This window comes from Achroia grisella, unplaced genomic scaffold (genome assembly GCF_030625045.1).
Source record: "Achroia grisella isolate CSIRO2021 unplaced genomic scaffold, CSIRO_AGI_Agris_v1 utg922, whole genome shotgun sequence".
Taxonomy (NCBI): domain Eukaryota; kingdom Metazoa; phylum Arthropoda; class Insecta; order Lepidoptera; family Pyralidae; genus Achroia; species Achroia grisella.
The window spans coordinates 14,247-26,794 of NW_026713069.1; the positions used below are offsets into that span (position 1 = coordinate 14,247).

A 12,548-nucleotide genomic window follows, 5' to 3' on the forward strand; every position below is an offset into this window, starting at 1 on the left:
TTGTTATTTAAATCATGAAGCGATGATTCTAAACTCTTTATTTTTGAAGTTAGGTAACTTGTATTCATGTCATATAACTTTTGGCTTTCCACTAGTTTATTATTATACTTATTAATATAATCATGCAATTTTAAATTGTTTAAACTAGTTTTTTTCAGCAACTGTCCATTTTTGGAACGTTTATATAATATACTCCGAGTCTTAGTTATAAACTTTTTTAATTTTAAATATTTTTTTAATTTATTATGACTCAACATACATATGTTATTATTATAGTTGCCCTGTGATGTGTCACTAGTAAGGTCAATCACAACTGGATGGCTGCATGGAACTGAAGTAGAAGGAGACATACAGTCGACACTAATAAGCTCATCATATAAATTACTAATCTCATTACTTTATTGAGATTCAAATTTTGTGTCAAGATCATTAATTTTAAGATATGCCTGCTTTAACTCAAGCTCCAACTCAGTGATACGCCTCAAGGCTTGCTCATGTGTATCACTACATTGGTGAAAGCTACTTAATAGTTCTTGAAGCTGATCCCGCTGCTCAATAACTTCCTGATGACTATTATAAAGTTCTGACAATTCAGATTTTAATTGTGTATTTTTATTTATAATTTTTAAAATTTCATCTTCACTCTCTTCTCTCTCCCTGATCAACTTGTCACTGAGATCTTTGGATGCCTGAAGTTCTTGTAGGGCCACTTTAAGCTTCATCTCTGTCTGCCGCGCAGTTGTGGAACGGGTAGATAGTGACATTATTAAGAATATAAATAGTTACTAGGGAGAGTGAAGTGAGCTATTTCTAAAAGAAGCTAAGTATTACAACGAGAACAGCAGCTGAACCTTACTATACAGTTTAAGTGTTAAAATTGTGAATAAATTCTCCTAGGTATATTATATACAAGTTATATTTGATAAATTGATAATCTAAATAAACGTTTTAACTGAATAACGAAATAAATGTAGATAAATTGTGCTCTTTCCCTTTAAATTATAATAATACAAAGTATAAAAAGACTTTGGAGAAATGGGGGGTAGCGGGTAAGGTAAGTGGACTGTATGGAATTGAAATAAAGGGGGCGCACAGTACGTACCTGCGACTGTAGAGCGGGTGTATTCTTGCACAGCTGCTGCACTCGATGAATACTAAGTTTAACACAGGCACGCACACAAAGTTACTTATTGTTAATGTCAATATTATATTAAATAACTTAAAGCGAAGCGGTTGGGACGAGATGTCACCATTCACGTTAGTAGACGAGGTCGTCGGGCGACCTCAGTTGACAGGGCACAGTATGTGCGCGGGAAAGGGATTAGGATATGGGGAATAATACCATACCACTTGATATGTTTATAAATGGCGCGAACATCCTCCCCCGCCTTGAGAAACTAAGGGTTTCTCAAAGAAAATACAAAGAAGAGCAATATATGAAGCGGATGTACATTATAGTATATATTCCTAACATACTTATAATTAGTTATAGAGCGTAATATAATAAGAAAAACTTAATAGAATACACCTAGCGGTAAATAATAATTAAATGCCATTTATAAGAGAAATAGAGTTTATTGAGAAATTAATTTAACGATTGGTCGCTTGAGCAAACCATTTTGAGTTTTAACAGATGCTACCCGAGCAATACCATCTGAGCCTGGATATATTTTCACAATGATACCCATTGGCCACCGCAGTGGTGAGACGTTATCATCATGTATAAGCACTACAGTACCAACCTTAACATTGTCTGTATTCTTAAACCACCTTTGGTGAATTAAAGAACGAAGAAGAATGGCACCTGTGTGACAGTTAACGTGGTGAAAATGATCTATTATTAAGTAAGTAATATGGTCGCGCTTAGGCAATAAAACGGGATGTTTTGCCTCGAAAGGTAAGTTAGCATTTAATAATCTACCTATCCTAATTATGCCATCGTCATCAATAAAAAGATCTAATTTACGCAGAGTTCCAGTAGGTAAATTACCCTTTTTAAGATCACTAATAACATGAGAAAAATGAGCGACCTGAATTGCTGTAAGTATATATTTTTCAGCGATATTTAAATGAGCGGTTTCAATATATTTAGAGCGGGGCAATACGCGTATAAATCGCAGTATATAAATAGTAATTCGTAATAATTTGTTCCAGGATGAAACTTTAGATGCAAGATCACAAAGCGGTGAGACTACAGTATTGGAAGCAGCTGTAACGAACGTCTTAGTATTATATTCAGGTAAGTTTTCATATTTTTCAGGTGTAAATGACTCTACCGGCCAAGAGCAGACGGGGCTACTCAGCCACGCGGGACCGTTCCACCACAACTCATGGGTAAGTAATTGTTTAGTGTAAACCTCTTGAAAGACAGTCGCTTGGATTATTGAATCCAGCCACGTGATAGAAATGTTTTGATTGTAAATTTTCCTGACATTTAGCCACACGATTGCTAACGAAGATATTCCACCGATGTGGTGAAGAATGAATCCATGAGAGTGCAATTTTCGAGTCAGAAAATGCATAGACGTTCTGTACAGACGTGCGTGAAGAGTAAGCATCGTAAACTAGTTTAGTTAGTTTAGACATTAAAACGGCGGCGCAAAGTTCTAGTCGCGCAAGTGAGACTACCTTAACGGGTGCGACTTTTGATTTCGCACAGACTAATCTCACGTATATATTGCCTGCGGGATCTGTCACATGTAAGTAAATAACGCAGCCGTAAGCTTTTAAACTAGCATCCGAAAACGCAACGATATTTATTATACAGTCTTGCGTGACAGATAAATGACGCGGTATTTTTAAATTAGCAAGAAGCGGTAATTGTTGTTTAAATGTAGTAAAAATAGCGGTTATATTTGTCGGAGGTACATCATCCCAACCGACTTTCTGCAGCCAAAGATCTTTAATTAGTAGTTTAGCGGTAAGTACGACAGGCGCAGCAAAACCTAATACGTCCCATAATCGGGCAATTAGGGAAAGTATGGTACGTTTTGTACACAAGCGGTCATCACAATTGATTTTAAAAACGAAAATATCATCTTGCGGGTTCCATTCGAGCCCTAATATCTTAAGGGACTCACGTCTATCAAGCAAGCAAGTTTCAGCGGTGTAGGAATGCTCTCTAGTAGGTTCTTTGAATTACTAGACCATTTAACTAATTGAAAGCCACCTGACTTAAACATATTAATTAATTGAGCGGTAGCCTCGACAGCATCAACCTCATTTAGTATAGACGTAGCTAAATCGTCCATATACAGTTCCCTTTCAGCTATAGAAGCAGCCAGCGGGAAGTTATCGCGTTCATCATCACAAAGCTGACGAATTGTACGCATGGCAAGTTAAGGACTTGACTTAAGACCAAATGCAACTCTATTAAATTGAAAGGTACGTATGGGTTCAGACGTATTAAAGCGGTACAGTATTTTTTGATATTTACGATACTCGTCGGTTACTAAAATTTGTAGGTACATTTGTTTTATATCCGCGGTTATAGCGATTGGAAATAAACGAAAATTTAATAAAAGTAAAAATAAATCAGCTTGGAGATTAGGACCCGTATGTAAAATATCATTTAGAGAAATGCCGTTATGACATTTAGCACTTGCATCAAGGACTATTCTGACCTTGGTGGTGTCTTTATCCTGCCTAATGACAGGGTGATGCGGTATGACGTAACCGTCATCCATATTATCGGATGTATTTAAAACTTCAGATAAATATTGGTTGTCTATATAGTCTTTTATGATGGCATTATAATCAGCGCGCAAACCTGTACTTTCTAGTTTGCGTTCTAGCGATAGCAAGCGACGAAAAGCGGTGATACGGGAATTACCTAACTCGCTAGGATCCTTATAAAACGGTAAAACAGTACAATAACGACCTGACGAGTCGCGGGACACGGTAGAAGAGTACATTTGCTCGCATTCCTTTTCTGCGGGACTTAAATATTTATTTATAGGAACCTCCTCTAATTCCCAGAATTTAGAGAGAGAATCATTAAGATTATTTTCAATACATGTTAAGAAAGCAGAGGAAGATGAGTCTTGTTGAGGCGCGGTATGATCACGATCAGATGTGGTCGCATTATTACAGGGAACGTCACCAATAAAAACATAACCAAAAATAGTTTCTATGGCTGGCGGTGCGGGTGGACTTATTATTTTTCCACTTAAAGGAATATAAGGGAACAAATTTGCTCCTAATACAAGTTCGATCTCACCTGGCATATGCCAGTGAGGATCTGCAAGCGGTAAGTCGACTAAATGACTTATAACAGACGTATCTATATATTCAATAGGTAGCCGATCGGTAATACAATCGACAACTAACGCGGTTATAGTGAAGCTTTGTTCGTTATGTTTATCGGAAATCATTAATTTAACATAGCCCTTTATAGGCCGCGTTGTTAATCCGACACCTTTTAAAAATGAATTCGTAAGCGGAATAATGTTTAAGTTTAATTGTTTACAACAATCAATCGTAATAAGGTTATGTTGCGAAGCATTGTCTAAAAGGCAACGAACAGTACGTATTATATTTTTGTTATAGTTACGAACAATAACAGACGCTGTAGACAGAAGTACCTCTGTACGCACTTTACTCGTTGGACATACAACACCAGGCATGGCTGCTGTAGTGGTAGGTACTCGAGTGCACAACGACAAAGGTGCGGGCACCGCGATTTCAATGGGCGCGTTTGAGTCCCCGTCAGGAGTCAACTTACATTGAGTTGGAGTACGACAGGGGACTGGCGGGAGTGCGGGAGCGGCGATCGTAGATCGATCACTCATCGCATTAGATCGATGAGTGCAGAGCGGTGTATTATTATTTTGTGCCTTATCTAAATGTAATAAGGAATGATGTCGCTTATTACAAGTTCTACATTTGTATTTAGAATTACAAGTGGACACAGAATGCGTTATACTAAGGCAATTTACACAACCTCGTTTAGATTTAATAAAATCTAATCGATTGTTCGGCGGCATTGATTTAAATGTGGAACAGGTATATAACTGATAATGTTCCGAAGTATTACACATAGAACAAGGAGCTCGGTGACCAGAAGTGTCACTTCGTGTAACAAACGAAAGTACATTTTGCGGGCGGTTATTTTTAATATTAGTTAATGTATTGCGGCTTACTGAATTAATATTATTACTCGTGCGGTCTAATATTTTCACCTGACTTTTTATAAATTCTACAAAATCCATATTGATGATGACAGGACTATATACTAGGATCCCCTGGTCGTATGGTCGGGCGGCGAAATAAAAATGCTCGGTTGTTATCTTGTACTTAGTAGGAAGGCACCTATCGGGTCGCTGTCTCGCCGGTGAATGCGGACCGCTGCGCGGCCGCGCTCTTTATATAGACGCCCGACGGGTGGCCTTCCCTACTGCAACTGTACGTTGCGTGATTTATTTTTATTAACAAAAATGATCTTACAAATTTTGCTTATACTAATTATATCTAATTGATTCCGTCGTGTACATTTCTCCCGCCGTCGCTATCCTGCGATTCTACTGGTAGCACGACGATTCGTTTTGTTGGTCTTCTCAGGGTGCGCCCGTTGCTCGTTGTGATGTCTACCACTCGCACCGTGTTGGGGTTATCTTTCCCGGGGTAGGTCTTCACAACGCGTCCCCGTGGCCATGTATTTCGGGGTAGGTTGGGGTCGCATATGATGACTATGTCGCCAACCTTGGGGGGAACACCGGTACCTCGGGGCTCCCGCCGGTGTTGAAGTAAGGGTAGGTATTCCACCACCCAGCGCCTCCAGAACTCATCTGCTAACGCTTGTGCTCGTCGCCAATGATGTCGTGCGTTCATATCTCCTTTGTTGAACACTCCGGGATTAGGCACGTGTGAGTTGGGGCCGATCAGGATATGGTTCGGTGTTAATGCCTCCGGATCGCTCGGTGTGACGGACACGTGAGTGAGAGGTCGGGAGTTGACTGTATTCTCCACCTCGGCTAGCAGGGTCACCAATGTCTCGTCTGTGGGATAACGCTCGTGCAGCGTAACTCGTAGGGCTTCCTTTACTGACCGCACCATGCGTTCCCATACCCGCCCATGAAGGGAGCAGCGGGTGGGATGTACCTCCACGCGATGCTGCGGTTGGTGGCCTCCTCTTCTAGTGCTGCCATAGCCGCCTTGAGTTCCTTTTCAGCTGCCTTGAAACACGTAGCGTTGTCGCTCCATATTTCCGTTGGACAACCTCGCCGAGCCATGAACCTCCTTAGGGCGGCGATGGCTGAATGAGTGCCGAGGGTATGCACCACTTCAATGTGTATGGCTCGTGATGTCATACACGTGAAGAGGGCGCCGTACCGTTTTTCTCGGTGCCGTCCGACTGTGGTTTCAATGGGGCCGAAGTAGTCCAGCCCTGTGTAGGTAAAGGGGCGAGCGTGATGCGCTAGGCGGGCGGCAGGCAGGTCACCGGTCGGTGGGCTTGCTGGCTTCTTTCTTCTTATCTGGCAGACCAGACACCCCTTGACGACGTTCCGTACTGTGGGTCTTATTTTTACAACCCACAGCCGCTGCCGTAGCTCATTCACTACTGCTTCTATACCGCCGTGGTGCATTGTTTCATGTATGTGTTGTATATACAGACGTGTATATCTGTGTTTCCCGTCTAACACGGGTGGGTTGAGTACATCTTTTTCTACGTTCGATGTTGCTGTAATTCGTCCTCTTAATCGCAGCATTCCGGTTGTGTCGATGTAGGTACTTAGCGCTGTCAGTCTGTCTTGTTTATTCAATGGACTTCCCTTTTTTATTCGCAATATTTCATTCCCGAAACTATCTTCCTGGCAGGCTCGCATCCACATTCTCTCGGCTTCAAGTAGGTACTGCGCTGGCACCGGGATGCTGGGCGTCGTTATTTTCGTTCTTCCATTTCTTGTTATGATTTTTTCATTATTCTTTTTTCTCCAGTCAACATCGCCCTTTTCATTCTTCTTGGTTCGTTTCTTCGTGGCGGCTACAATATTTCTTTGAGGTCGACAGAGATCGACAAATTGTAGCACGCGCGCAGTCGATTTGATGAGCGGCAGCCACCGCGAGAATCGGTCGATGTCAGGTAAGTGTGCGTGAGCCGTACTTGTAACGGTCACATGGCATCTCTCTCGCTCTTCGCCCGTGACTGATATCGCTGTCCTTGTTTCTCGCGGCCACTCGTTTTCTGGCTGATGTAAAAATGATGGCCCGTTGAACCATCTGTGCTGTGGTCCGAATTCGCTTGGTATACCTCGGGTGGCATCATCAGCTACATTTTCATGTGTAGGGACCCACCGCCATTCATTTTTTTTTGTTGTGTCTTCTATTTCAGCCAGGCGGTGAGCCACAAAGGTCTTAAAGGCCCTTGGTTCTGACCTTATCCATGCTAGGACTGTCCGAGAGTCGCTCCAGTATGTTTTACTCGCTATTTCGTAGTCGTGCTCCACCGCCACGGTATGTGCGAGGCGCGCACCCATTAACGCAGCTTGAAGTTCAAGTCTCGGGATTGAGACGGGCTTGAGCGGTGCGACGCGACTTTTAGCGGCGGCCAAGGTGACATGTGTGGTACCGTCGGCTCTTTGTGACAGCCAGTACACTGCCGCGGCGTACGCCTCTTCACTGGCATCCACGAAGGTATGCAGATGATGGGTGACCACTGGTGTGACATCATAGCATCGTGGTATGCGTATCTTGTGTACAGTTCGCAATGATGTCAACCAAGTACTCCATGCTGGCTGCAGTTCTTCTGGTAGCGATTCGTCCCAGCCTGTTTTATAGCGCCATGTATCTTGCAGTAATCTTTTCGCTGGCGTTGTGATGGGTGATATGAGGCCAAGGGGGTCGAAGAATGCCATGATGATGCTGAGCGCTTCTCTTTTCGTTGGTATCCGTTTGTTTTCTAATATATCTTGCGGCGTTTTTATTTTGTTAACTTGAAATCCAATTATGTCTTCATTTATATCCCATAACAAGCCGAGAGCTCGCTCAGTATCGCTCCCGCCAATCAGAACCGCTGTACTATTTGTCCCGCTCTCTGAAGTGTTGTCTCGCTCGCTTGCTATAAACTCGTCGATAGTATTGCGATTGTTTGATGCCCATCCGCTGAGTACGAAGCCGGTTTGTTTATGTATATAATCGACTTCTCTTGTTATTTTTCTGGCTTCTGAGATTGATGAGAAGCTTTGTAGATAGTCGTCCATATAATGATTTCTTCGTATAGCGATTGCGGCGTCGGGATATATATGCGCGTAGTCTTCTGCGTTGCGGTTTTTTATATACAGAGCTGTGCAGGGTGATGACGTCGCTCCGAATATTAATGACGTCATGCGGTACTCGTCTGGGTCGCCCTCCCGCCGGTCACCTCTCCACAGGAAACGGAGCGCGTCGCGGTCTTCTTTCTTAATTTTTACTTGCATAAACATCTCTTTGATATCTGCAGAGACTCCGTAGGCGTACTGTCTGAACCTCATCACCACCCCAGGCAGTGATTGCAACAGGTCAGGTCCAGAAAGCAGCAGGTCGTTTAGGCTGAGACCTGCAGTCTTAGCGGAGGCGTCATGCACCAGTCGCGGCGGCTTGTGTGGCTTCGCTGGGTTCGCAACCGGGAAGTGTGGCAGGTACCATGTTCTGTCTTCAGCTGGCGGTGTCTTGGCGTGCTCTGCATACCCCGACGTGAGTAGGTTATTGATTCGTTCGTTGTATTTAATTTTCAGGTCTTCATCTCTGTCTAATCTCTTTTCGAGGTTATGCAGGCGTTTTCTTGCTTCGGTGTAATTGTTCGGTATTTTCATGCTGTCTTCTCGCCAGAGTAGCCCAGTTTCATATCTTCCATTCGGAAGACGGCGACTTTCTCGTTCTAGTATTTTCAAAGCTCGCTGCTCTGGATCATTTTTTGGTTTTCTGGGTTCGATGCATAGTGACTCCAGCTTGAAGTAATTTTTCATCATTTCTTCTATGTTGTCGTCATCTTTCTTCTCCACCAGGTGCCCGCAGAAAGTCACCGGGTTGCTGAGAGACGTCTTGCAACCATGCAGAACCCAACCTAGTAGCGTGTAGGATGCTACCGGTTGGTCACGACGTCCCGCCCGTACTTCTCTTGACACGATGAGATCCCAGTTATCTTGTCCTATTAATAACTTGGGGGAGGCACGGTGGTAGACGAGTTCTTCTTGTATTTCTTTCAGGTGACCATACTCCTTTATGTCGCTGTCGACGACCGACTGGGTAGTGATATCCAGTCGATCCACTGTGCGGACTTGATCTAGCTTGAAGATGGTTGAAGAGTGTTTGCCCTTGATTTTCACGCTGGTTGTCTTGCTGTGTTCATGCTTGACCATGGCGCCGACGCCCTGTATCCACATCGTGTTTGCCGGACCATCAATACCCAGGATGTCAGCCACCGATGTATCGATGAGTGTCACTGTGCTGCCTTCGTCGAGAAGAGCGTATGTTTCTATCTTGCTCTTCGGCCCTTGCAATATGACAGGTACTATTTTCAGATAGGCGCGACGTCGGAGACATTCTTCATTGCCTTCCATCGTAGAAGTTACCACCCCATGCTCTTCTGGTGGTTGTTGAAGCTGGTCCTCTTCTTTTCTGTCATGATGCAACAAGTGATGGTGTTTCATGTGGCATCCAGATTTGCCACACCATGGAGCTCTGCAGACGGCGCGTCGATGTTTACTTCTCAGGCACTTGTAGCATATGTTATTCTTCTTTGCAGTTTCCCATCTTGAATTAACGTCGATGTTATTGAATTGCTCGCAGTCAGGCAGCTGATGGTTGCGTTTGCACAGCGGACATACATTTTCATTGTTTTGCTTCATATTAGTAGCAAATGAATGTTCGATCTTCCGTCTCGCTCTCTCCCTTGTTGCCGTCTCGCTCTCAACGAGACGTTCCGGCGCGGCGTACGCTGCACATTTGTCTGCCTCTTCGTTTAGGAAGACAGACATTTTCTTCAATTCCGGGATGTCTTCCTTTTTCAGCGCGTAGTCGTACCATTTATTTTTTATTATAGGTGTGAGCTTCTCTATGATGAGACGTGTCATTTCTGGGCTGTGTAGATATTGTGTTTTCTTCAGTGCTTCAATCGTAGCGACTGTGTTCGCTATTTTGCCGGCGAACACGCAGAGATCCCGTGGGTTATCGGTGATCTTGCTCAATGACTTGATTCTATCCATCTCGATGAGTATGAGTGCTTCTGGTCTTCCGAATCTTCTTTCCAGTGCTTCTATGATGACATTTGGTTCATGTTGACTCAGGAGTAGGCTGCTCACGGCGTCTAGTGCTGGTCCCTTTATACATTTTCGCAGGCGTGCTACGTTTTCTATCTTCGAGAAGTATTGCTGTGTATCTTCGTAGCTTGCCTTGAATGATAACCATTCATAAGAGAGGCCCCTGAACATAGGCAACTCTTGTATATATGCAGGCGGCTCCCTTGGTCGTCTTCTTGATGCTTGCAGTAGTGCTGTCGTTAATGTCGAAACGTCGATGGTTTGCTGCGGTTGCTTGAATTTCCTCTCCGCGGCTGCCTCATCTTGTTTCTCCTCCCGTGGCATAGGAACTTCTTTTTCGCGTGGCTGTTGATCAAACCACGCATCCACCCACGTGGAGTCTTCATTTTCTTCTTCAGAATATTCTTCCTCGGAGTCTTTTTCTGCCCGTAAACGTTGTAATCGCGCTATCTCCATATCTGCCTCTGCTTGCAGCTGTTTGATTTTTAACTTGGCCAGTCGTTCTTTAATCTCCAATTCTTCCAGTTTTTTCCTTGAGACCGTGGAACGGTGTGACCTCGCCTTCACTGTTTTCTGGGAGGTGTCTTCTCTATTCGGTGAGTCCTCCACTTGACTTGACTGCATAGAGGATTCGGCGCTTGTTTCGTTTTCGGTGGATTCATGCGAGTTTTTCGTTTTAGTGCCTTCTTCATTCATGCTTCGCGTCACGACCATCTTGATTTTCTTCCTGGTGCAGGGATCCGGCTTCTCGAAGGACCACAATGATGATGACAGGACTATATACTAGGATCCCCTGGTCGTATGGTCGGGCGGCGAAATAAAAATGCTCGGTTGTTATCTTGTACTTAGTAGGAAGGCACCTATCGGGTCGCTGTCTCGCCGGTGAATGCGGACCGCTGCGCGGCCGCGCTCTTTATATGGACGCCCGACGGGTGGCCTTCCCTACTGCAACTGTACGTTGCGTGATTTATTTTATTAACAAAAATGATCTTACAAATTTTGCTTATACTAATTATATCTAATTGATTCCGTCGTGTACACATATAACTCGGAATATCTTTATTTCTAGCGGTCATTTCGAAAGCCTGTGTAGTACTTAAATCCACCTTTCGTAAGGCTAAGTTCAATAAAATAAAATCTTGCATATCATCAATCTTTAATTGACGCATAGCAGCAACAGCGGCATCGAAAGTTTCGATGAAATTATTTAATGAAGCGGAATTATTTGTGGCCGATTTAATGTTAAATAATGTAGAAATATAATATGGACCTAAGGCCCTTTTATCCTTTTTTTTTTTTTTTTTTTTTATCGTGTGGAAAAATCTTCAACAAGACCGTCACCCCGCCGGAGGGATGGCGAGGTGGTGTGTGGGACTCGTACCCACTAAAAAACCACACGGTATACCTCGAGGTGCCGTGGGCCGAAGTCCGGGGTTCGCACTTGGCACTCAACCCAGACTTCGGCGGCTTGGCCTGTCCTGTAGATGTTGTAGGACAGGCCCCCTCTCTCTGGTTAGGGTGCTATGGCTTGCACCCTACCTTCTCGTGGAGGCGCGTGGGTACACGCGCGCGCCTCCAGGGGCCTGGTTGTGGGGTGGTGCCTCCCTCAAGGCATGCACCCCGGCCCCCGTGAGGGGTAGACTCGGGACGGAGTTGGGCTCGTCCCGACGTCTGCGCCTGGTCCTCCGGCGGCGGATCATTGGGGCGAAAGGATCGTACTCCCGGTCCCTCTCCGCCGCCTCCTTCTGCGAAATAACTTCTTCGCAGAAGGTGAGCACTGCCAGCCACGACCCCTCGCTCCTAACCATTGCCCGAACTAAATTCGGCAGCGAGAGGTCGGCCCCCACTTCCGCGACCAAGACGCGGCGCTCCTCTGCGAATGCAGGGCACTCCTCCAGAACGTGCTGCGCCGTGTCTTGGTCGCATCCGCACTGGTGGCACATTGTTGTCGGCTCCCTCCGTGCGATGTTACACAGGTACCGCCCGAAACACCCATGTCCGGACAGCACCTGCGTAAGTCGATAAGTCAGCGGCCACCGTCGCCTGCCCATCCATTCTTTGAGAACTGGACGGACAGCCTCGACGGTCCTCAGGCCGGCCGTAGGGTTGGCCAGCCTTTCTTCCCACTTTTCCATGAGGACACGTCGGAGGTGGGATTTCCGTTCCCCTAGTTCCACTCCAGAGGGCTCCCTTCCTTGGGCCCTTTCGTCCGCGCGCCACTTGTACAAGGACGCGCGGGAATCCGCTACGAGATCCCAAGGTGGGGAGCCCGCGAGCAAGCACGCCGCCTCTCTCGAGACGGTGCGGTACGCT

The 12,548-nt window shown here is 45.0% G+C and overlaps 1 protein-coding gene across 1 annotated transcript; it reads right to left on the reverse strand.

Annotated features, from left to right (window-relative positions):
• Window positions 1-5,469: 5,469 nt before the first annotated feature.
• Window positions 5,470-10,949, reverse strand: LOC131854040 (uncharacterized). Its single transcript, XM_059205159.1, has 2 exons — window positions 6,047-10,949; window positions 5,470-5,996 (listed from the first exon to the last, which is right to left on the reverse strand). Exons 1-2 carry the CDS (start codon window positions 10,947-10,949, stop codon window positions 5,470-5,472), a joined length of 5,430 nt encoding a protein of 1,809 aa, XP_059061142.1.
• Between the last annotated feature and the right edge of the window lie 1,599 nt (window positions 10,950-12,548).

Bases quoted from the DNA above. Each gene is read 5' to 3' on its own strand.
- LOC131854040 (XM_059205159.1), bottom strand. From the start codon at position 10,949: ATGGTCGTGACGCGAAGCATGAATGAAGAAGGCACTAAAACGAAAAAC. The intron at 5,997-6,046 runs GTCAGTAAAGGA...GTTATCCCACAG, and splicing joins GTATGGGAACGCATGGTGCG to ACGAGACATTGGTGACCCTG.